General features: G+C 67.2%; 1 protein-coding gene across 3 annotated transcripts; it reads right to left on the reverse strand.

Moving 5' to 3' along the window:
- Positions 1 to 633: 633 nt before the first annotated feature.
- On the reverse strand, positions 634 to 24,024 carry CSNK1D (casein kinase 1 delta). 3 transcript variants are annotated; one of them, XM_045836168.1, is made up of 10 exons: positions 23,619 to 24,024; positions 18,204 to 18,314; positions 8,694 to 8,842; positions 8,107 to 8,335; positions 7,672 to 7,842; positions 7,297 to 7,445; positions 6,534 to 6,705; positions 5,992 to 6,131; positions 3,306 to 3,368; positions 634 to 2,304 (listed from the first exon to the last, which is right to left on the reverse strand). In XM_045836168.1, the coding sequence occupies exons 1-9, from the start codon at positions 23,692 to 23,694 to the stop codon at positions 3,336 to 3,338; spliced, it is 1,230 nt and encodes a 409-aa protein (XP_045692124.1). In that variant the 5' UTR covers positions 23,695 to 24,024; the 3' UTR covers positions 634 to 2,304; positions 3,306 to 3,335. The 3 variants fall into 3 exon arrangements, with proteins under 3 accessions (XP_045692124.1, XP_045692123.1, XP_045692126.1); XM_045836167.1 differs by lacking the exon at positions 3,306 to 3,368; XM_045836170.1 differs by lacking the exons at positions 3,306 to 3,368; positions 23,619 to 24,024 and adding an exon at positions 22,407 to 22,658.
- Positions 24,025 to 24,184: the final 160 nt, after the last annotated feature.

Genomic DNA, 24,184 nt, shown 5'->3' on the forward strand with positions numbered 1-24,184 from the left:
CGGGGGTCTACGCGGAAGCCAGGCCCCTGTCCCTGGGCCCTGCCTGGCACCCTTTCCAGTCCTCCCAGCCCCTCTGCGGGCGGGACCGGGCAAAGGTGCAGCCCTGTGCCTGCTGCCTCGCCCTGCAGGCAGCATGCCAGTTGGTCCCCCCACCCCCGGCCCCGTCAGGCCTCGGAGGGCCAGCCCCAACGGTACCCTGGAGGCTGCTGGTCTGAGCAGCCACTTGCCTGTACCGGAGTGGGGGAGGGGAGAGGCGGGGTGGACAGGGCGCCCTCCATGCCCACTTCTGGCTCCTGGCAGGAGCCCCTGGGCTTGCTGAATGGGGGACAAGTACTACCACACATCCCCCCTCCCTCTCATCTTGAGCTGCCTCACCCCTCTGGCCCCAGGCGAGGACCGGCCAACCCCCAAGTCACGCTCTGGGGACACTATTAGGAGACCCTGAGATGGTCAACGCACCTTGGAGGCCTGGCTGGGGGCCGGGGCTGCGTGCCCCTGGCTGGAGGGCGCAGGCCGGACGCCAGGTGCAGCGGCCCCGCCCTGCCCGCCCAGGCCCAGAGTGTCCTCGTGTGGCCGCCCACCCACTGGAGACTCGAGCTGAGGAAACAATGACCAAGTGCCAGGAGCCGGGAGGAAAGGTAGACGTCGTATGTTTATTATTTACACGGTGTAGTGAGTACACAGGTACAGTGGTCACACAAATGCACAGGTCGGACACGTCACTGACACAGCTGCACAGACACGCCACCACAGCTCCTGGGCGCTGTCACGGGACGCGGCCCTGTCCACAGCCTCCTGCTGAGGACTCGGGCGGGGTGCTGCACGCAGCGGCCACCCCTCCGGGGGGCGCCCCAAAATGCCCTGACCCACCATCCCCCACCAAACCCTGTGTGCCGACACATCACCGCCTGGCACCCAGGACCCGCGCTCCGATGCTGTGGGGCTCCGGAGGGCCACCCCCCAAACACCCTCCGGGCCCACGGCTGCTCGCGAGCTCCCAGGTCTCCGAACACCGCTGCAGGGCTGACATGAGCAGGGTGGGAGCCCCCACGAGTGTACACACTGCGCCCCTTTCCGAGAAGGGCTCCTGTCTACTGGCTGCCACCACCTGGGGCCTTTGACACAGTAACGAGACAGGGAGCGGCACGGGGGCCCTGCTCCGCAGGTCCTTCTGGTGAGACATGGGGCCTGGCGGCTCCTGGGCTCCCGAGAGCACAACACACCTGTCTGGACCCGCAGCTCACGGGGTCCCTCCTCCTGGCACGTCCGGGGGGGACTCCCTCTGGCAGGCCCCTCTGGGCCAGCCCACACCCGGGGCGGCCAGCCCTGAGCACAGAGGCGTCAGCACACGCTAAGGGCCGCTCTGCATCACTGCTGTTCACAGTCTGTTCAGAAGACGCCCCCAATCCAAAGGCATTGCAGCAACCCCCACCGGCGAAGGGCCAGCACCGGCCCCGCCTCTGCCACCACGCCGCGCCGCGCCGCACCAGGAGCACGCGAGGCCCTGGCTCATGGCCGCACTTTCTACGGCTCCGTCGGCGGAGTGCTGGAGGCTCAGTTCACGGTGGGGAAGGGGTGGTGGCCCAAGCCAGGGGAGGTCACAGGACACAGCACACAACACACAGAGACACACACTGCACACACGTGTACACGTGACGATTTCTGGAGAACACCCCTCCACAGCGGGCCACGCCACACGGGCGCAGGCACGTCGGCGGCGGCACGAGTGCCCGGCACCCGCCTCGGGCGACACAGCAACTCCACGCCGGTGTCCGAGTCGGGACTCGCTGAAGTCTACGCCTTTCTCAAACCGGAGAGACAGACAAGAAGAAACAATAAAAAGATTTCTTTACACAGATTTAAGCCAATAATTTTTAGCAAAATGATACAAAACTGTCAGAACCGAGTGGAAGGTGGTGGTCACAGCAGACTCATCAGGGAGCGTGGAGCGCCGCCGCGGCGGGGAGGGCCGGCGGCTCTGGACCGGGAGTCTGGTTCCTGCCAGCGTCTCGCCCTCGGCGTCTCTTCCCGGCCCGGGACAACGAGTTCGCGTGGGCCTCAGTGCAGCCCCGGCGGTGGCAGCGCTGGGGGTCTGTCCGGTCTAGTTTAGTGTGCTCCCCACGGGCGTTGCGCAGTGGGTGGCCTGGAGAGCGCCCGGTGTCCTAGCCCGGGGGGCGTCACTAGTAAAGCCATGTAACAGAGTAGATCAGCCATGCATTCAGTGTCTGCCCTTCACGGCACAAGGGGGCGCTCTCATCGGTGCACGACAGACTGAAGACCACTGGACGCCACCCGACCGGGAATCTGTCGGAGCCAAAGCACAGGACAAGGTCAGCGTGTGGCCAGGGGCCGGTCCGGTCCGTGGCTGCCCTGAACGAAGGGGACGGGTGTCGCCCAGCCCCGCTCCGGATGCCCGCGCCCCAGCCGCCGCAGGAGCGCCCTCCGCGGCCAGGACAGGTGCTCAGCGCAGCAGTGGCGGGGAGACGGGGGAGGAGACGAGGCATGCAGGCGGAGCCGAGAAGCTCGCGACGACGGGACCCTAGTCCAAGCGGCAAGAGACACCTGACCCCGGCCACGCCCCACCCCAAATCATCTCGTATTCTGACACGGGGGCCAGGCCCCCAAGGCACTGGGCCCCCCGCCCTTCGAGGGAGAGGCGACAAGCAGTGCCCCTGACAGTCCCCAGGGCACCGCCGTGCCCGAGCCCAGCTGCAGCCCTCCGCGGAGGGGAGCAGCAGCCCAGCCCCGGCCCAGCCATGCGCGGCGGCGGCAGGGAGCAGCGGCTGGGCCGGCAGGCCAGTGCACGGACAGCAGGGACGAGGAGCCGGGCAGAGGCCGAGTCAGGAAGGAAGAACAAAGCGCAGAGGACAGGGGAGCGCGGAGGGAGGGAGCGACGACAAAGCCAGGCCCGCAGAGCCCGCAGGAGTCTCCGCGGCGAGCGCGCCAGAGACCCCACCAAGCGCGGCCACTCAGCTGAGCGCGACAGACACACGACCCCAACGGCCGACACCGAGGCGCAGCGGCTGGCGTGTCCCGGGGCCACTGGAGCTGGGCAAGGGCGGAGCCCCAGGCCCTGCTCCCCAGCAGCCGGTCCTGGAGTCACCCCACCGGGGACTCCCTGCGGTCTGCCTGCCCCCCAGTCCGGGCACCTGGCTGCAGGCGCTGGGCTGTGCTCGAGGGGAAGAACTGGGCGGAGGGCCCTCGCTCCACCTGCAGCGCCTGGCGTGCGAGCCCCCAGGGGGCGAAGGGTCAGCTCCCGCCCGCCCCGGCGCCTGCCGTCAGGAGACCGCCGTGAGCTCACTCACCCAGTGCCGCCTTCCGACGCAGACGCGCAGCTACTTGCCGTGGTGCTCGAAAGGAATGCTATTCTGAGGTGGGAAAAGACAGCTGTTGGTACAGGGGCCGCCGGCCGGCCCAGCACAAGGCCTCCTGTTTCCACAAGTGTGTCCTCCACCAGGTCCGCCCTCACTGGCCGGGGTGCCGCCGAGGGGACCCCGGGAACCACCGGGGGTTCAGCCTCACCCTCTGCCAGCCCCGAAGCCAGAGCAGCTGTGGCCGCCCCTCTGGGGAGACCTGCCTCCGAGACTGACTCGGGGCCGGGGCAGACCCCGGACCCTCCCGCAGCGAGCGGGCCCGAGGCCCAGCAGCTGCCCTGGGCCTCACTCCCCGCTCAGAGCGGCCTGTGCCTGGGCAGCTGGAAAGGACAGCGCCTCCCCGTGACACACGGGTGGCCACACTTCCTCGCGGCACGAGGACGAGCATGGGGCCTCATCTGGGCGACACAACGTGGACTGAAGGTGAGACGGGAGCAAGTGGCCCGAGGACCGGTGCCGTCCCTCTACCAGCACCGCTGCACCGAGACCGCACCGCGTGCCACCGTGTCCACTGGACGCCCTTCAGCCTCCCACCACCGTGGCCCAAGGGGCAGGACGCGCGGGGACCGAGCCGCCCAGGGCTGGTCCAGCACCAGCTGCCCGCGAGAAGGGAGTGGGAGCGAGGAGGAGCGGCCGCCCTCCGCAGAGTCGGGCGCATGGCGGCCGGGGGCCCGGAGAGGGACACGCCAGACTGGCTGGAGACAGCAGGGCCTCTGACGTGGGCTGGGGGGGGGGGGGCCACAGCTCTGAGCCGCTCTCTGCCGAGGCTGAACCACCTCCCGGCCGGGAGCACGGGCACCGGACGCGACCCCTCCTCGAGGGCACGGAGGAGACCTGCCGCAGGTGAGCCGGCGTCGGGAGGCATGCGAGGCTGCTGCGCCGTGCCCGCTCCTTCAGGGGGGCGCGCGTCCGCAGGAGGCACTCCGCCTGCTGCCCAGCGTCCAAGCTCAGGGACCTCGCCCTGGGACAGCAGGGCCGCTCGGAGCCGCCCCCGGGAGCGCGCCCACGGAGACCAGGAAAGCTGAGACCTCGCCGTGCCCGCAGCGGAGCAAGGGGACGCGCCCCAGGAGCCAGGCCCCCCGTGAGGGAGACCCGAGGAGATCTCTGGGGCGACCAGCGGTCACCGCTGGGAGGCTGCTTTTGGAGGGGAAACACCCTCAAATCCAGTCTCTTGCCGCCGCCCCCCACCCCCTGCATTTGCTCTCTTCAGACGGAAAGTGACGGAGAGGAGAACGGCAACGTCGAGGACCCCGGGCTACAAGCTGGTCTCGGCCCACTGAGGCTGGCCTGGGTGGGGGGCTGGACTCACACCGCTCAGCACCTGGTGCCTGGAGGACCTCCACTCCCGTTTCCTCAGAGGTCCCCAACCAACCCGATGCTTACTTTCTCAGAGAAAGTCAAGGCTGTCCCTTACTTCATCTTTGCTGGCTGGGCCCCCAACACGCAAATGTCCAGTCCAAGCCCCCAGTGTCCCCCCAAAAGCGTTCCAGGGCCGGAGAGCCACGGCACGCCCAGGGGGGCAGTGGCTGACCCGCAGGCTCCAGGACCCGTGGGAGGAGGCCCTGCAGCCCCCGCTGGGCCCTGTGGTGGGGCCGTAAGAGACCCACCCTCACCATCCCGGCCAGACCCCTCGAGCCCCCGCCTCGAACTCCTGCGTCCTTGGGGAGAACGACGGCACAGGACCCGCGCGTACCCAGCGGAACCACCGTTCAGCGGAGTGTTCGGGAAGGAGTGGTCGGCAGCCTGCCTCTGCCGGGCCGGCGGCCCCCAGGAGCTCTTAGGCCCTGTGCCCCCACCACCACGCTCACCACCGAGCTGCACCCAGCACCCACAGGCCCGCTCCCCTGCAGGGCGGCATCCTGGGAACCAGAAGGGCGGCCTGCACACCCAACAGGGGCGGGGTCCCCCAGGAGCCCCACGAGCTGTCGGGGCGCAGGTTCCTGCCCCGTAAGCACCCCGCCACGGGAGGGACCCGGAGGCCCTGGAGGAAAAAGAGCTGCTGTGCACGGAGAGGGGCCTTCGGGGCAGAAAGGCACGACGGAAGCCAGCTGGGGAGAGTGTGTGGGTGGGGGACAGAGCGGACAGGGTGCCCAGCCTCTGTGGGCAGACGGAGGGACACGCAGGGACATCGAGAGGGAAACCCTCACCCACAGCACGGCACAGGCACCGGACCCCGAGAGACCTCTGTCCACCCCAACCCACACAACTGACCACCAACAGCCCCGCCTCCTACCCTGGCCGGGCTCTGCCCGGCAGAGAGGATGAGAAAGCGAGCCCACGGCCGGGGGAGCCCACAGCCGACGCCTGGAGCCGCTGGGCACCGCGCGGCGACTGTGTGCAGGGGAGACGCCGAGCCAGGAGGCCCGCCGGGGCCTGGGCCGCCGAAGAGGGAAGACCCCGGTGCCCGTCCCCGCCCGGCAGGGGACGAGGCTGGTGCCCACACCGCTGCTCTCCAAGGCTCTCAGCCAAGTGGGCAGACAGAAGCCAGCGGGCAGCGTGCCTCCTCAGTTCAAACCCTTCCAACCCCCCACCCACTCCGCCTGGAGCCCAGGGGACCCATCCGCACGCAGAGAGCCCGCGGCCAGTGTCCCGCCCTAGGAGCGCTGGGCGCACGCACCTGTGAGGTGGACATGCGGGAGGTGTCTTGCCGGCCCGTGAGGTCCGACGAGGAGATGTTGACGGGGGCGCCGCGGTGCAGCCGCATGCTCACTTTCCGCTCTCTTTCCATGCCGGACACGGGCCGTGGGGAGGTGTTAGCTGACGGAGACAGAGGCGGGGGTGAGGCCTCCTACGCCGTGTCCCCGGGTGGCCTGCGCCACCCCGCATCCCACTGGGTACTCAGGGCGGCCGCAGGCAGGACAGCGCCCAGATGACACTGCCCTGGGCGCACATGCCCGTGGGCAGGGCCCGCACGGGGGTTCCCGTGGGAGGGCTCCTCAGGGCCGGCAGGGGCACGCGTGTCAGAAAAGGGGCTGTGAGACCGGCTTCCCCAAGGCACCACCCCAGCAGGAGTAAGCACAACCAGAAGGGGGCACAGAGGCCCCCCCAGACCCCACTCAGAGCTGGCTGTCCCTGAGGTCGCATGCGCACAGAACCCCACTGCCTACTGCGGCAGCAGGAGAGACACGTGGTGTGAGCTGCAGCCCCAGGACCACCTACCAGTGTGTGAGGTAGGGGTGAGTGGGGTGGGAGCGGCCACTTCTTGTGTCCCCCTCAGCCGGCCCGAGGCCGTGGAAGGGAGCCCACGGGTGGCTGGGTTTCGGGAGTGTCTCAGTCGGTCCTCACGGTCCCGGCGCTCCCGTTCAGCATCGTCCGCTGCCCGGCTGGCACCCTGGGAGGGCAGGTGGAGGAGAGGGACAGGGTCTGGGGGCGTCCCCAAGCCCCGGTCATCCCCCACAGCCAGGAGAACGCTAGGGGCACGGCAGCACCCTCACAAGCAATTACTGAACAGACTGAGTGACAGGGCCAAGGTCAGACTCAACACCCAGGGCCCCCCCAGGCTGCCCACCCACGTGGAGGACAACTCCCCCAGCAGCCCCTCGGCTCCTGTGGCCGGAGCCTCTGTCTCAGCCACGCCCCGCAGCAGCAAGCGGGCACCACAGCCCACGCCACGGGTCCGGCACCACCCCACGCCGAGGGCTGACGGTGGCCAGCACTGAAACGGCCTTTCAGTGGGAGGAGACTCGGCGAGTCAGGGAGCGCGCTGGCTCAGGGCCGCGGGGCCCCGTGTGCGCCCCCATGCCTGGCCTGGCCTGCCCTGCTGCCCCTCCACGGCCCCTCGTCCTTGCGGCCGCTCCCCCGCGGGCCGACCCCGCAGGGACGCCTGGCTCCCAGTGCAGCGGACGGGGCCCCCGGAGGCCTGACGCCGACGGGCCCTCTCCCTTCCACGCTGAGAGGCCGGCGGGCTGGCGACGGCACTTACGAACTTGAGCATGTTCCAGTCGAACACGTAGTCGTAGGAGAAGCCCTGGCGGTGGAACAGGTTCCTGAAGAGCTGCCTCAGGTACGAGTAGTCGGGCTTGTCGTCAAAGCGCAGGGAACGGCAGAAGTTCAGGTATGTGGCAAACTCAGCTGTGAAACGACGAGACGCTCAGGGCTAACCAGCAGCAGCCCGGACCGGGAGCCGCGTGGCAACAGGTGACATCACAGCCCCCCCCCACCCCCACCTGGGGGCCCGTAGCTTTGGGAGCAGCCTGGCCTCCCGGCACCTGCCCCAGAGCAGCCCCACAGGACAAAGGGAAACGCCCTGCATCATGGCACCTGCCCCGTCCGCCCCCGCCACGGGCCCTGCACTCACACGGGTAGCCCTTGCAGAGCACTTCGATGGGCGTGGACATCTTCTTCTCACTGATGCGCTCGTACTTCTGCCTCTTGGTGGCAGCCTTCAGCCCCTGCCAGGGCAGGGAGCCCAGGTTGAAGTACATGAGCACGTAGCCCAGCGACTCCAGGTCGTCCCTTCGAGATTGCTCTGCAGAGAGGGTGGAGATGAACCAAGGCTGGCCCACACCAGCAGCGACACACACACGCTGACTGTGCAAACGGACTCGGAGAACCACAGAGAAACACCTGGATTCTATCCTGCCTCCCGCAGCAGCCCAGACCTGCCGCCCAGGGCCCAAGGCAGCCAGGGCACAGCTGCCAGAGTGCCCCCGCTCTGCACCCCCAGCCCCAGCGGCCCTCCCCTGCACTGAGCCGGGTGTGCCGGGCAGCCGAGGCCCGAGGCAGGGCTCACCGATGCCGAGGTGCGTGTTGATGGAGGCGTACCGCGCCGTCCCGGTGAGGTTTTTGTTCTCACGGTAGGGGATGTGCTGGTGGGTCCGGGCGTCCCGGTACTTCTTGGCCAGGCCGAAGTCGATGATGTAGACCAGGTTGCCCTTCTTCCCCAGCCCCATGAGGAAGTTGTCCGGCTTCACGTCCCGGTGGATGAAGTTCTTCGAGTGGATGTACTCGATCCGACTGATCTGCGGGCGGGAGGCACGGTGGGGTTGGCCCAACCTCAGCCCGGAGGTGGCCTCTGCCGGCGCCCCGCGTCTGCACCCGTGGCCAGGCCAGCGCTCACCGACTGGAGGGGACACTGCACCTACCACCCTGGACGCTCCCCTCTCACAGGCGCTCCAGGGGCGGGCAGCAGCCAGCGGCAGCGTCCCCTCTGCGTCCTGTCCCCGGAAGTCAGGCTGCACATGTGGGTATGCTGTCCTGTGCCCACGGTGGCCCCCCTAACCCTAACCCAACCCCCCCATGCCACCTCCTCCCTGCGAGTGACAGGCGCAGGAGAAGCACCCACAGTCAGACCGACCGCTCCGACCCACGAACCCTCACCATCTGGTCGGCCAGCAGGAGGACGGTCTTGAGGCTGAACTTCCGCGAGCAGAAGTTGAAGAGGTCCTCCAGGCTCGGCCCCAGCAGCTCCATCACCATGACGTTGTAGTCCCCCTCCGCCCCGCACCACCGGATGGTGGGGATGCCCACTGGAAGACACACGCGGCGTCTCAGGGCGGGCGGGCGGCCTGGGAGACCCCGGCAGACCTGGGCTCGCACGGAGACTCTGACCGGAGTCGGGCGGGCGGGCTGATGCGGGACAGAGGAGGAGGGGCGGGGGGGGATGCCTGGTGGGAGAGCCGCCCAGGCCCCGGTGATCGACACCCTCCGCACAGTGCGCCGACCGGCAGCGCGGGAGACGGGGACGCGGGGCGGGACGCACAGCAGACCTGACGCCGGGGGCCCCGGGCCTCGCCTAACGCACAGAAAGCACCGGCAGAGCCAACGCGCTGCAGTCCCCGGGGGGCTACTCCAGGCCACCGCCCTCGCTGCAGCCCCCGGGAGGGGCCGAGGGAGGAGGGCGAGCGCCACGTCGGGAGCGACAGGCGGACAAAACACTTCGCTCAGATGCCCAGAAGCTCGTCGATGGGCCCCAAGAACAAGGACCCCGGAGAACATCACACTAGGGCCCGACGACCGAGCCGCTCTCACCCGTGACAGAGAAGGCCTCAAAGGGAACAGAGAAAAAGACGCAGCAGGAGCTGAGGGACCAAGACCAGGCCGACGAGACTCCCCGACAGGACACACGGAGGGATGTCCTTCCAGCACAGAGAAGCCCGGCAGTCTCCGAGGGCAGAGGCCGCAAGACACCCTCAGCCCAGTCCAGACGGAGCCGTCTGCGGACACAGGGAGACGCAGAGCCCGTCGCCGGCACACAGCCCGGCCCTGCTCCTCCGTGCCCTCCAGGCGGCGGCTGGAGACCGCCGCACCCTGCACACGCCGGCGGGACGGCTCGGAGGAGACGCGGACACAGCAGCAGGCAGGAGGCGCAGGGGGACTGGGAGAAAGCACCACGGAGGCGGCCACGGCAGGTAAAGACGGACGTGGGAAACCGACCTTGCTCCCAGCACGAGAGGGACAGTTACTGAGCCCCAGAGGAGCTGACCGCAAGGACCACTGTTGAAACAAAAATACCCGACTCACCCAAAAGAAAATGAAAGACGAGCAGCAGGACAGGCCGAGGCCTCAGCTGCCCGAGACCACGCTGGACGCGCACATGCTGCGTCCGTGCTGCGGCCCCGACTGGGTGCAAGGACGCGGGGCGGGCCGCTCCCTCCAGCCCGGCCGGCGTGAGCGAGCGCCAGCTCCCCGGCAGCTCCCCGCGGCACGCGCCGGCGCCCCAGGGCCTGCTGCAGCCCGGACGCCCTGGGGAGCGCGGTGCCAGCGGCCAGAGTGGAGGAAGACGCACACCCTCCACGCTCCCTGTGCACACCCAGCACCTTCACACACGCGTGCGTGAAACGCCGCAGGACGCGCGTGACGCCAGGAGGACGGCGGGACAGACGGCCAGTCACCTGGCGGCGGTAAAGGCACCGCCTCGCCGAGGGAACACACCCTGCGTGTCTGTGCGGCCGGCGGCAGAGCGCAGGCGGCCGGGAGCCGGATGGCGGGGACACAGCCACGGCCTGGCTGTGGCGCCGGTCGCCCCGCACAGTGGCGTGTGCTTCTCCCCTGCGCCCCACGCACGTGTGGAGAGACTCCCGGGACCGGCCTCACGACAGCGACAGGGCTCGAGCCGCCTGAAGCCCCTTCTCAGGCGCCCGTGTCCTCTGACCAGAAACAGGCCGCAGAGACGCCGGAAATTCCAAGACGCCTGGGAGCCACGTGACACACTTCAAAGGGACCCAGGCGCCGCCCTGTCCCCCCGGCCCTCACACGGAGCCACACCACCTGGTCTCCCCCAGGTCTCCAGAGCTGCCCTCCCCGCGCCGCAGCTCGGGGGAGCTTGCCTCCCGGCAGCATCCGAAACACCCCGGCTCGCCCCCTGCTGTGCTGGCAGGTACGTGGCAGTGCCTCAGCGGCTGCCCAGGCCTCACCCACAGCCAGCACCAACCTCCAGACACGCCGATGACGACGGCGGTGACAGACGGGTCCGCCCCCCCCCCCACCGCCTTCAAGCCTTTCAGACGAGGCCGCGGCGTCGCGGAGTGGGGACGAGACTGCCCAGCTCTGCCCGCCCCCAAGTGCCGCGGGCCTGGCGAGCACGATGAATGGCTCTTTCACACACAGTTACATCAGCCGTGGGGCCAGGGAGGAAATCAAACGGGGGGGCCGGGAAGCATCTGGAGCTGCATGAACACGAGCGCCGAGCGCATCGGCACTTCCGAGATGCCGCCCCAGGTGTGCCTGAGGGAAGCTATGGCAACTGGACACCTGTGTGAGGAAGAGATCAATGATCTTGGTTTCCATCTGAAAAAATAAGAAATTAACCCCAAAGTCAGCAGGAGAAACGAAAGGTCACGGCGGAACTCGATGGAATGGAGAACAAGCGGCAGAGGAAAGCCCTGAAACCTGGTCCTCGGGGGTTTCCGACCGACCTCTGCCCAGACTTCCCAGGAGAGAGAGACGGCGCCGGCCACCCCGGCAGGAACGAGGCGACGTGCGGGGCTCTACGAGTGCACAGACCGAGAGGAACACTGCAGACCACGTCAGGCCGATCCCCTCGGGTGGGACAGACGGCTGGAAGGGCACGCCCACGGGAGCCCCACGTCCCGCTGACGGGCAGCTCCTGAGAGACGGGGCGCACCCCCCGGCTGACCGCAGGAGGGGGAACAAACGCCCGAACAGGGCCCCTGCACAAGCTCGCAGCGGCTGTCTGGAAGGCCGGACCCCCAGGCCCCACCTCTGTGGACAGGCGAGGGGACCAGGAACCCAGCACGCCCTTGCGGCGTGCTCCTGCGCCTCGCAGCAGCAGGAAGTGCGGCCGACCCGGCGACAGCAGCAGCGTCCGCAAGGAGCGGCAGGCCACCGCCGTGACGGGGCCGTGAGGGGCGCAGGAGCCCCTGGGGGAGACGGACACATCAACTGTGCTGATTGCAGTAATGGCTTCCCGTGAGTGCAAACACGGCAAAACTCACCACACTGCGCTCTTCCTTAAAGGGCGACTTACATACCCCAATAACGCTGCTCTGACCCAACGGACAAGCGGGACAGTCGCACTCCTCACGTGGCGGTCACGCCCCCGCACTGGACTTCTGGGGAAGGCGAGGCGGGACGCCCAGCGCCCCCTGCCGCGTGCGCGCACCAGGCCCGCCCCGCGCGGGGCGGCACTGCCGTGGTCGACGCGTGCGCAGGCCCACACGCTGGCCCTCGCCCTTCGGCCCGGCGGCCGTCCCATCTTCCCCACACCCACTTCTGGCGAGGTCAGGCGGCTCCGCGGAACAGCCATCCACTGGGGTTTGCCGGCTATGACCCACTGTCCGATGTCCTCACCGAAAGGCACTTTCCTGTCGCTGAGTCACCTGAGGGCAAAGCTTCGAGGGCGGCGCCAGACCCAGGCTCCCCCGAGGTTGCTTGCAGGCACCGGCGACTCCCGTCCGCACCCGTTGCTGGAGCGGCCGTTCCCACGTGACGGTTCCTTCTGCCTTTCCCCGTGGGGCTCGCTGAGTGTGCGCAGCACTGTGGACTCGTGAACGCCCCTCACCCCACATTTGGCCAGCAGATGCCCCCCGCCTTCGAGCGCGTCTTCCCCTGCCACCGCAGTTCCAGCCTCGCCTGCGCTGCCCGGGCCCGGGCCCCCTGCGGGGCCGACACCACCGTCCGTCCGGTTGGAGGTGGGCTGCCACTCCGCACAGCGGTTGTCAGTTCTGGTGTCTGCAGGGCAAACACCCCGCTCCTCCAGGAGCACTTCGGTCAGCCTCGGCCCGTGGCTACTCGGAGTTCTCGAGTCGGCTTGTCCCCTGGAAGAAACCCGTGCCGGGTCTGGACCGGGACCCCCCGACCCGGAGAGCCCTGAAGGACGGACAACTGACCAGACCTCCCACTGAGGAACACAGACCGTCTCCACGGCTGTGTCTCTGGCACCCTCCAAGCCAGCCCCAATCTTCTGCGTGCAGGCACTGTCTGGTCTAAGATTTACTGCTAGTCACCCATGGTTTGTATTTGACTACTGCAAACTTTTAAGAATCACACTTCAGTTTCTGGAGACAGCAGCCGCCTGACCAGGGCCCTGGGGCCCGCCTCTGCCCAGCGGTCTGCAGGGGGCTGTGCTGAGGCACTGGGAGCCGCTGCTGCCCCACGGGGCTGGCGCGTGTGAGTGGGTCGTCCGGCCCCCAGGGCTGCGGCCTTGCCCGACCCCCAGCGCACTCTTTGAGCCGAAGGAGGGTGTGCACAGAGGGCGAGGCGGTGGGGCTGAGCGTGTGTTAAGTCCACCCAGGGCCCGGGGTTTCTCGAGCCACTGACTCTGCAGGGGTTGTGTCCTGGCAGTGAGGTGCCGCAGGGGTGGAAGATGGGGGGAGCCAGGCCCCTTCTTCCGGAGCGCCAGCCACAGGGTGGCCCAGCTCACAAGGAAAGCCACGCCAGCCTGCTTCTGGGGAGGGAGGGAGCCACAGCCGTGTCCCACAGGCCGCCCAGCGGTGGGGCTCCAAGGGGTGCGGACAGAGTGAGGAAGGTGGACACTGCTGTCAAGCTGGGGGCCACAGCGTCAACCCCTCTTCCCCCCCGGAGGGGAGCAGAGGCACTCTAACTACTCTCTGTGCAAGCACACCTGAGGGCTTTGGGGAACCCCCCAAAACCTATGTCAGACTCTCCCCTCCCAGAATCCCCAGTTTTTGAAAGTGGCCTGGATAGAAAAGCTGTTTTCCTGTTAAAGAAGAATGTGAGTAGGAGGGATCACAGTACCTGATATCAAACTACACTACAAGGCCACTGTAATCAAAACAGCCTGGTCCTGGCATAAGAACAGACACATGGATCAATGAAACAGAATAGAGAGCCCAGAAATAAACCGAAGTCTCTACAGTCAACTAATACTCGACAAAAGGGAAGGCGCATAAAATGGAGTAAAAGTGACCTCTTTAATAGATGGTACTGGGAGAACTATCCTGGTACATGCGAAAAAATGAAACTCGACTACCAACTCATGCCACACACCAGAAAAACTCAAGGTGGATGAAAGACTTACACATAAACCGTGACACCACGGAAGTCCCAGGGAAAAACACAGGCAGTAAAACTTCAGACATCCCACACAGCAGTATTTCTGCTGATACCGAGATTTCCCAGGGCGAGGGACATAAAGGAAAGAATAAACAGATTGGACTGCACCAAATTAAAAAGCTTCTACATGGCTGCCCTGGCTGCTGTGGCTCAGTGGACTGAGCGCCGGCCTGCAAACCACAGGGTCGCCGTTTTGATTCCCAGCCAGGGCACAGGCCTGGGTTGCAGGCCAGGTCCCCAGTGGGGGGCGCACAAGAGGCAGCCACACGTGGATGTTTCTCTCCCCCTCTCTCTCCCTTCCCTTCCCTATCAAGACAAATACATGAAGTCCTTTTATTAAAACAAGCCCCTGCATGGCTGAAGGAAACAGCAGCACGCAGAGGGAACCCACGGTGCAGGAGGAAGACACCTGCCAACGACACCTGGGACCAGGGTGTGGGCTCCAGAGCACGCGCGCAACCCACACAGCCCCACGCCAGGGACACAGTCCTCTGGGCAAACGGGCAGGGGCCTGAGCAGACACTGCTCCCCAGAGGACCCAGAGACACGTGAGAGCACCCTCAGCACCCCCAGCCGTCAGAGATGCAAACTGAAACCACGAGATGCCGCCTCACGCCGGTCAGGGCGGTCGGCAGCAGCAGACAGAAGTGCTGGTGAGCACGTGGAGAAAAGGGGACCCCGTGCACTGCAGGTGGGGATGCGGACTGGCGCAGCCGCTGTGGACAACAGGGCAGAATTCCCTCAGGAAACCGAAAATGGGACAGCCTTTTTTTCTTTTTTAAAGATTTTATTTATTTATTTTCAGAGAGGGAAGGGAGGGAGAAAGAGAGGGAGAGAGAAACATCAATGTGCGGTTGCTGGGGGCCGTGGCCTGCAACCCAGGCGTGTACCCTGACTGGGAATCGAACCTGCGACACTTTGGGACAGCCTTCGGACCCAGCGATCCCACCGCAGGGATTACACCTCCAGGACCCTGAGCCACCAATCCCAAAGAGCCTACACACCCCCATGCTCAGAGCAGCACAGTCCACGACAGCCAGGGGCTGGAAACAGCCACGGTGCCTCTCAGTCAACGAGTAGGTCAGAAACTGGGACGCATCCACGGGACAGAACACCGTGCAGCAGAGAGCGCTCCGACCCTTCGCGACAGCGTGGAAGGAGCCGAGCAACAAGCCAGGCGGTGAAAGACAAGCGCCATGTGATCGCACCTGTAAGTGGAACCTGATCAACAAAACGAAGAAACAAGCAAAACCGAGGCAGAGGCAGGAAGCAAGGAACAGACCGACAGGGACCAGCAGGAGGGGGAGGGGGCACCAGAGGAGGGGGGAAGGGTCCAGTGAAGGGACACGTGTGAAGGACCCACGGGCACAGATGCCGGACTGCGGACTGACTGTGGGGTAGGGGGCATGCCGGGGGGGACGACACTGTGACTGAACCACAGCGAAAAGAGCGTGACCAGGTGACGCCGCCCTTCCCCACGTCCCAGGGAGAAGCTGGAGCGGGGAGCAGCTCGCCGCGAGCACAGCCCCGACTCGGGGATGGACGGTCTCGGGGGAGGCGGGGTGTCCCACCCCGGGCCTCCTGAGCCCACTTCTGGGGTGTGGCTAGGGAGAGGCACCCCACTCCAGGCCAACGCCACTCCAGGTGCTGCTCACCAGGGTGACACTACCTGGTCCCACGCTCCCAGACCAACAGCACCAGCTGTGTGTGGACGCCCTCCTGCGTTCTGGCGGTTCTCCTGCTGCGAGTGTTCAGGTGTGGTGCTCCTGTGCTGTGTTCTCGGCCCACGAGCGATGTCAGGGCTGCGTCGGCAGCCGCCGGGGCCCGCAGGGCAGGGATACGTCGTCTTGTCACCACGGAGACCACCCATCAGACCACCCAGCCCACCAACCACCTGAGTTTGCTGAGGAGCAGAGCTGGCCTCTTGGCCTCGCCCCTTCAGTGCACCAGCACTGGACCCCCGCCCCGACGATGGGCTGCGCGTGGACACGAGGGCAGGTGAGGGGGTGGGGAGCAAGGCACAGGGCCGCTTCGCGCCCGGACCTGGCCCGGGCCTCCCAGCCCAGCAGGGCTCGCGCGCTGTGAAAACGCGAGCTGACCAGGACGGGCGTTAAGGACACCTCTGCACCCTTTCCGAGCTGCCAGGGTGGCACATGGAGCAAGGACCCAAATCCTTAACCTTTCACAACGCGGGGCTGTTCCACCCCAGTGCCAGGAGAGCACAAGCGAGGTTTCCCTGCGGCGCCCACATGGCCATGGGCAGCATCGTGGGAGCTACGGAGAAAAGGGTTTGGGTTTGTGCGCTGGGACTCGCATGCCGGAACGGGCAACGCGTGTCCGACCCTGTGTTCTGGCACCCCCACCGGTGCCTTCCCTGTCGGGGCCACTGCTCTGCGACCGACCACTGGCTGGACCGGCCAGTGTAGCCACGAGGTGCTGTGTTCTCCGAGCTCTTCCAGGGCTGTACCGTTCGCCGGCTGCTGTTCCCACCAGGAGAGGAATGGCCAGAGCATCTCTGCAAACAGCTCACACCAATCAAAGGACTTGAAACACAGGCACGCAATGCGGGTCACGAGCCATCTTCTCCTCTTTTTGTCCTTGCTCCCAACATTTTATTTTGGACCAGGTCTATCCTAGAAACTGACTCGTGCCACCCTGGACAGGTGGCTCGGTTGACTGGAGTGTTGTCCCGACACACCAAGGCTGTGGGTCCAACCCTGGGCCAAGGCGCACACACGAACCAGCCCGTGAGTGCCTCGGCCCTCAGAACAACAAACCGACGTTCCTCTCTCTAACATCAGTGAGTAACTTAAACACACACACTGCTAGCAATCCGACACTAACATGTGTTTACCCAACTCCTTCCCACGGACGTCACATGGACTGCCCCCCAGCCGGGCCCTGTGCCGCCGTCACCGGAGCAGTGGCTGTCGGCATTCCCCAGCCGCAAGGAGGACCGGGACCTCGAGCAGAGAGAGCAGCAGCAGGTGCTTGCTGTCCCCGCCAGGACACAGCAGCCTGCGGCCCCCGCCGGAAACGCCTTGTGCCCGCTCTGGGCAAGGGGACTCCTCCTTTAGCTCTGCCGGGCCCAGCCTGCTCTTGGTCAACGAGTTCACAGAACCTCCCGGAAGGGTGTGCCCTGCTTTTCCGGGCACAGTCGTTCTCTCCAGCACACCGCACACCTGGACGGCACCCTCGAGTGTGCAGCTCAGACTGGGGGACCCCGTCTGTGTGGGGACGGCAGGGTCCAGGGAGGCGGCACGGAAGACGGGGGGCAGGTGGTGCCGCACCTCCCCCAGTGGGTTCAGACGGGAAGGAGTGGTAGCCACACCTGCAGACACCCCGCCCCGGGGTGGGGGTGCCGCCGCCCCGTGCCACACGCAGTGCTCCCCGGCTGGGGGGTTCTCAGCAATGCTGTTCCTTAAAAGTCCACGAGGCTTCTCAGTGGGAGGTTTTATTCCACCCCCAGCGCGAGGCTCCTGCCCGCCACGAAGGCCACATCCTGAGTCCCCTTGTTCTACTAGTCACCACCTTCAGTGCTGTGTCTGAGAAGCTGTCTTCTGCTGAGGCCACTGGAGGGCAAGCACCCTGGCTGGGTGCTCTGCCGACCTCCCCGGGACCACAGGAGCCGGACAGTTTCCGCCCGTGTGCCAGTCGAGAGCTTTCCTGGTCCCGTGAGACACAGGATGGGGTGCACGGACGCCCTGTGCAGGGTCCCAGCAGCAGACCAAACTGGGAGAGGAGGGGCCTGGAGCTGGAGCTCTGGGGCCCCGCCCCGGGCTTCTAGGAGGAAGCAGCACAGCTGTCTTTCCCACGGGCGGGCCCCAGGCCCCTCCTGGAGCTTTGGTCACACCCTCTGCATGCTGCAGCATGTCCCAAACGGAGACCCCTACCAAAACATGCCCCCCTGCTCTGTTAGTGAGATGATTTCAAAGTCCAGAGAATGCTGAAAGTTGGACTCTGAGGTCAGGATGGGCGCCCTTGGACGTCAGGCAGCCTTAGGGAAGGAACCGGGACAGTGACTGAGCCGTCAGGGGTCACAGTTGTTTCACGCAGACAAGTCTGAAGGCGCCGCCGCCCCCAGAGCTGCGAGTGAGGCATGGCCCTGAGCTGGCGCACACGCAGCCAGCCGAGCCAGGGCATCAGAGCTCCCGCCAGCCCCGAAAGCAGGCGCTGCTGTGTGAGGCCGGAGGCAGCGTCTCCCCGCTGAGCGGGCCCTCTGCAGGCCCACCGGCACGTGGGTCCGGGATGCGGGCCTTCCCCTCCCTTTCCCAGAGCCCCCCGAGACTCTGGTGTGGGGAGCACACCCCACCAACCCGCCCCGGGCGTCTGTGGAACAGGTAAGGGCCATACCTCCTCCCTGCATCATTTTGTAGATTTTGCTCTCAATGTGGAGCTGAGGGTGTTTGGTTTTGACACATTCAAGCTTGATGGCAACTTCTTCCCCGGCAACAATGTCCGTACCTTGCAAAGAAAGAGAAGCACAGCATTACTACCTGGGGTCCACCTACCCCAAGGCTGCCGCGCACCAGGGATGGAAGCCCGGTCCCGACCTTTCAGGAAGCACGAGGGGATGGTCTCGCTCCGCCCCCGCCACGAGATGGTGTCAGTGGCCCACAGACCCCGTGGAAAGTCACCCTCCTCCCCCCCTTCTCCAGCGAGCAATCCAACACGTGGGCAAGTCTAGCTTGTTGTCCATCACCCACCTCCGCACGTGCCCAATGGGCACGCATCACTAGGGGACCTGGAGAAGGCCAAGGGGTTCTCTTCGCAGCCTCCCACATCTCCTGCTCCTAACCTTCCTAGCACCTGCTGGTCGGCCCCAGGGTGACCCCATGTGCTCCTGTGACACCCCCGTGCCCCCCGACGCTGCCAGGACGGAACAGTGTGCGCACGCACCTTTCTCTACAGGGAAGGCTGGGTCTTCACCCAACACCACACAGCCTCAGACCCCCGGGTGTCCAGGCCAAGGGACGGCTCTCAGCAGCGGGACATCACTGTGCGTTCAGCAGGGACACTAGACCAGGAGGCTGAACTCGTTTTCAAAGCCCTGACTACCTGTCACATATCCTGTTAGTGTTGTACTATAACTGACAATATGTCTGCTCATACCTCTCAATCATCAGCCTGTGAGTTTAAAGGTAAAATTAGGAGCTCTTGTCTACAAGTGTTTTATCTGTTTTCTCCCCGTACTGACCTGCAAACTTGACAGCCATCCCCTCGCCCTCCCACAAAGCACCCCCGAGTCCCCACCTGGCCCACAGCAGTGGCAGGGCCTTCCCGCAGGGGAGACCGCAGAGACGGCGCAGACCCGGCCCTGCTGGCCTTCCCCACAGGCGCCCGCCGGGTGCCAACACCGTGACCGCCCCAGCAGTGCGGCTATTGGAAGCCACCACCACCAGCTCCAGCAGCCCAGACAGAGCCCGGGACACCTCCTTCCCCCTGGTCCTTGGTGACTCAGCCGCCCGCCATCTGTTTAGACGGCAGGTCGGCAGTGGGCCTCAGGAGGGAACTGTGGAGAGGAACAGGGCAGTGGTCACCAAGCGCGCTGGGACCCCCGGCGAAAGGCAGACAAGGCCGGCAAGCATCGCAACAGCGATGCACCTGCAGGAGAACCGCCTGTTGATGCTAATAACATCAGGGAGCGCCCCAGAACCCCAAATCCCGGATGACCGCATGGGGTGCAGTCACTTGCGGCGGCCTGACTTCAAACCCGGTGCCCAGGGCTAGGTGCGGCGGGGACAGCCACTGTCCAAGCACTGCCTGAGGCCCTCGGGGTCGAAGAGTGTCGTGCCCCGGGGGGCACGAGAGACAGGCACGCTTGCCTACCCGCCCGCGGCCGGCACCGTCGACCCAATCACAAGAGAGATGACCTCACCACCGGAGTCACTGCGCAAGTGAGAGACGAACCCCCGGCTCCTGCGAGGGCCTGGGACTCTGACCTGAACCGGCCGCCTGGCAGGAGTGGATGACTCATCTCCCGGTGACGTCAGCACTCCACACGCTCCTCCGTGCCAGCCCGGCCGGACGCAGGCCAGCCTCGAACAGGCGGCGCGGTCCTGCCCAGGCGGGGTCCTGCCCAGGCGGACTACCGCCCGGGCTCACGCCTTGCAGACGCAGAAGCACCGCTAGTCCCGCTCCCCGGGGCCGACAGAGCTAGCCCTGGGCAGCTTCCCTGCACGGTGGCGGCATGTGGGCCGTGGGCAGCTCGGCACGCACAGCACCTCCCTCCTCCAGGCGTGGTGCCAGCCCTCCCTGGGCACACCTGCAAACTCGGGCACGAAGGTCGCCCCCCGTGTAATGAATGACTCAAGGAGAAGGGCTGCACGTGGGCTCCTGCCACGCAAACATGGGAATGAGTCCACCGGGTGGAAGCGCCAAGCAGCAGAGCCTCAGGGCTGCGCAGGCCACGGAACCGAGGCCTGCCAGTCTGCAGCCCCCCCCCCCCCCCACAGCTGCCAGCAGCACTGAGCTCCCGGGACGGTGCCGCTCCAAGTCTCATCCATGAACGGCTGCCGGCGCAGGAGGCGGCACAGCAGGGCTCCCACAACCATGTGGCGCCGCTGCGACACTCCACTCTTACTCCGTGAAGTGTCAGCCTGTGACAAGCTGGAAGTTACAAAACCTGGGGCTTCACAGCAGGTAACTTACAGAAGTGCTTCTAGCCCTGGCTGGCGTGGCAGGTGGACTGAGCATCAGCCTGCGAACCAAAGAGTCCCCGGTTCAGTTCCCAGTCAGGGCACACACCTGGGTTGCAGACCAGGTTCCCAGAGGGGACACACAAGAGGCAACCACACACTGATGTTTCTCTCCGTCTTTCTCCCTTCCTCTCTCTCTAAAAATAAATAGCTTTTTTAAAACAGTTCGCGTTAAACACACACGCACACCAGAAGCACCCCTAAATGAACTTAAGGTAGCACTGAGCTCTGGCTCCAGACTCAGAGCAGGTCACACCGCAGCCGCCTGCCAACGTCTCCTCACCGCATCTGCTCACGCTGCTGCTGCGGCTCCCAAAGCGGCACCCCCACCCCCTGGGCAGCTAACCTGCCCTCAGGAGGCGGCGGGCACCTGTGTTCAGACACAGGCCAGTGCTGGCCCTTGGGAAACGGGACTGGCCCCTGGAGCTGGGCAGACAAGGTGGACAGAAAACTAGGTGGCCCTAACCAACCCCAGCCCTGGGACAGGGAGGTGGCTGTCACCAGGCTGTGAACTGTGGAGAAACGGGGAGAGGCCCCAGCACAGCAGGGCAAAGGCCGCCCGTGGCGACCTGCTGGCAGGGCAGCGGGGCAGCGCCCCCATGTCCCGCTGGAGCACTCACGCCCTGCCCTGGAGACCCCGGGAGACGGCCACGGGGGCTGCGGAGGGCGAGGGGCTGCCCTCCCCTCCCACGAGCGCCACAGGAGCACCAACGCTGGCGAGGCGGGAAAGTCAGGGGCGAAGAGGCCCCCAAACGCGGTGCATGCACATGTTGCCGAGTCCCCTGGCCACCAGCCGCAGCTGCAGGGTGCGGTCCCAGAAGACAGACCGAGAGAACAGAGCTCCACGAGAAGGGGGACCGCACTGCCCCCCCAGGGCTGGGCGCCCCACACAGCTCAACTCCCAGCAGCACCCGTGCCCACCATGGCACCACCACGTGGCCTGGGTGCCCACATGCCCCCCCAAGTCCTCTGGGCACCCCGGGGCCACCCCGAGAACACTGGCCCTGCCCTTGTCCCCCCCACACAGCCAACTCGGGAGGTGCCCTGCCGGCAAAGCAGGAGGACGGCCCGTGGCCTCCGGCGCACCAGGGGGGAAGCGTGTGGGGGCCGAGGCTGAGGGAGGCCCAGGTGGCAGGTGACAAGTGCAGCGGCCTCCCACCGCGGCGTGAGCGCTGGGCCCCCCCAGGAGCCTCTGGGACCTGTGGAGCTCAGGGGAGGCAAACTGAGGGCCGAGACCACACATCCTGGGGTCCGGGGCAGCCCTCCCTGGAGGGGCCAGGAGCGTCCTGCAACGTGACGGCCCAGAATGACAGGACGTGCCCACTTTCCAGGTGAAGACTCAACCCCTCAAGTGATGCCAATCAGTGGCTTAAACAAACAGAAGAAACACACAACCGTGGTACAGGTGACTCAGTCCATCCCCTGCCCTTTGGACCTCACCTTCGACCCCGACCCGCAGCGTGCCGGGAGCACCGCAGCCCCATCTCCGCGGCCAGCACTCAGTCCAGCCAGCACAGAGCCGAGTCAGTGCGGCGGAGGGGGGCCGGCCTGCCCGTCCAGTCCCAACGGGAGGCCCCGGCGGGGGCTCCGACCCACCAGCCTCAGGCACACGGAGGCCTGGTCCCCACCGAGGGGCGCTGGGTGCCCGGCCAGAGCGGGGGCCCCACGGCAGGCTGGAGGGCGCACAAGCAGGGCCCCCACAGAGCGCCCGCTCCCGACGAGGAGCCCGGCGCAGTCTCCGACCAGAGCACAGAGACCTCCCAGCTGTCCACCTCCGACGTCCCCGTGAGGGCGGCTCACGGGCTGACCTCTCAGCCCCGCTCCCAGAGCCCACCTGGGGGTTCTGCCCCCAACCTACTGTTCTATGAATAGGGCGAACGGCTCGCATTTACGCGGCGCTCCGCCTCCCACAGCGGCGCCGAGGATGCGGCCGCTGACTGCTGACCATGAATATTTGAACAGGAAAACCCGAACGTCTCCAAAGTGTGTTTCATTCCGCAGGATGGCAGGCGGAAGTCCAGGTTCAAAGGCAACAGGGTCGCCTGGGTCGGGGCTGCCCTGCAGGGCCGGGCAGGAGGCACCGAAGGCAGCGAACTGCCACCCGGGCGAGGCCCGCGCTCCCGGGCGACGGGCGACGGGAGGGGGCGGGAGCACATGCCCCGCCGCCTGCACGGCGCGCCCAGCGGCGGGCGGACTGCGCCCGGCCGGTCCTGCCTCTCCTGGCAGGTGCGCCGGCCCGCGAGACGCCACCGCAGGAGAAGTTCACCCCCAAACTTGCGCAACGGCCGGCAGTCCCGCCGCAGCCGCCCCGCGGGCCAGCTGGACGGACCCCACGGGGGGCGGGGCGACTCGCGCGCCGGCCCCGCGAGAGGCAGCCTCCCCGCACGCCCGGCCGGGAGGTGCCGGCCGCCCCGCACCGCACCGGCACCGGCACCGGCACCGGCGCGTGTGCTCTCCCCGCGGGCCCAAGACAGCCCAGAAGGTCCCCGCCGCGGGCAGGGCGGCCTGACAGCCTCGCCGCAGCCACAGGGACGAGCTCGCGAGGGCGGCGCGGCCCCGCGCCCGCTGCGGCCGAGGGCCGGGCCGGTCTGCGGGCGCCGCCGGCGGCCCGAGTCCCGGCACCCGGCGCGGAAGCCGGATGCGCAACACGTCCTCGGCCTCCGCCAGACCGGCCCCGGGCCGCGCCGCCAAGGGCAGCGGGGGCCCCGGGCGCCTCCGGCCGGCACCCACACGTGCGCAGGACGCGGGGCCCGCGCCGCCCGCCGCCTTTGTCCGCCTGCGGGGCGCCGGCGCGGGCGGCGGGGTCCCGGGCCGACTCCGGCGGCCCCGGGCACACGTTGGGCAGGTGTCCCCCGGGCGGCGGCGGCGCGGGCCGACCCGGAAGGACCGCGAGTTCCCGTCTGGCAGCCGCGGGGTCCGGCGGCCGGAGCGGGGGCCGCGGGGAGGCTGCGGGGACCGGAGTGTCCCGACGGGGGGGGGGCGGCGGCGGCGGCCCAGCCCGGGTCCCCGCGTCGGAACCGGGAGATCGCCCGTCGGGGGCGGCCCCGAGCCTGGGGGACGGACGCCTCACCGAGATAGATGTCTCCGAAAGAGCCGCTGCCGATCTTCCGGCCCAGCCGGTACCTGTTCCCGACTCTGAGCTCCATGGCGGCGGCGGCGGGCCCGGCTCGCTCCTGCCCTCCCGGCCGCTTCCTGAGTCTGAACTCGGGGAGGCGGCGCCGCTGCTGCCGCTACTGCGGGTCCGGCTGCCGGCTCCGCCCCCCTCACGGCCCCGCTTTCACCATCGCTTTCCGGCCGCCCCGCCGCGCCCAGCGCCACAATACGGGGCGGATGGGACAGTCCGAGCGCCGCCGCCCCTGCTCCGGCCCCCGACGGCCGCGCTCGCACTCTCCCCGCCGCGGATGGACTCGGATCTTCCGGGCCTAAATCCCCCTTCAGCTGCCTGAAGGAGCCGCCGCCATCGCGCTGTGACGTCACTTCCCCTAGCAACCCAGAGGGGCGGGGCCACGCTGCCTGAGGGGCGGGGCCGCGCTGCCCGAACGACGGAGTGGGGCGGGGCGGGCGCGAGAGCGTTGAGGTGTCCTCGCGCGACCCCTGGACCCCCGGCCCGCCCCTTCTCCTTCTGGCCTCGGCTGG

This window comes from Phyllostomus hastatus, unplaced genomic scaffold (assembly GCF_019186645.2).
Source record: "Phyllostomus hastatus isolate PE091 unplaced genomic scaffold, TTU_PhHast_1.1 phas_contig_210, whole genome shotgun sequence".
Classification (NCBI taxonomy): domain Eukaryota; kingdom Metazoa; phylum Chordata; class Mammalia; order Chiroptera; family Phyllostomidae; genus Phyllostomus; species Phyllostomus hastatus.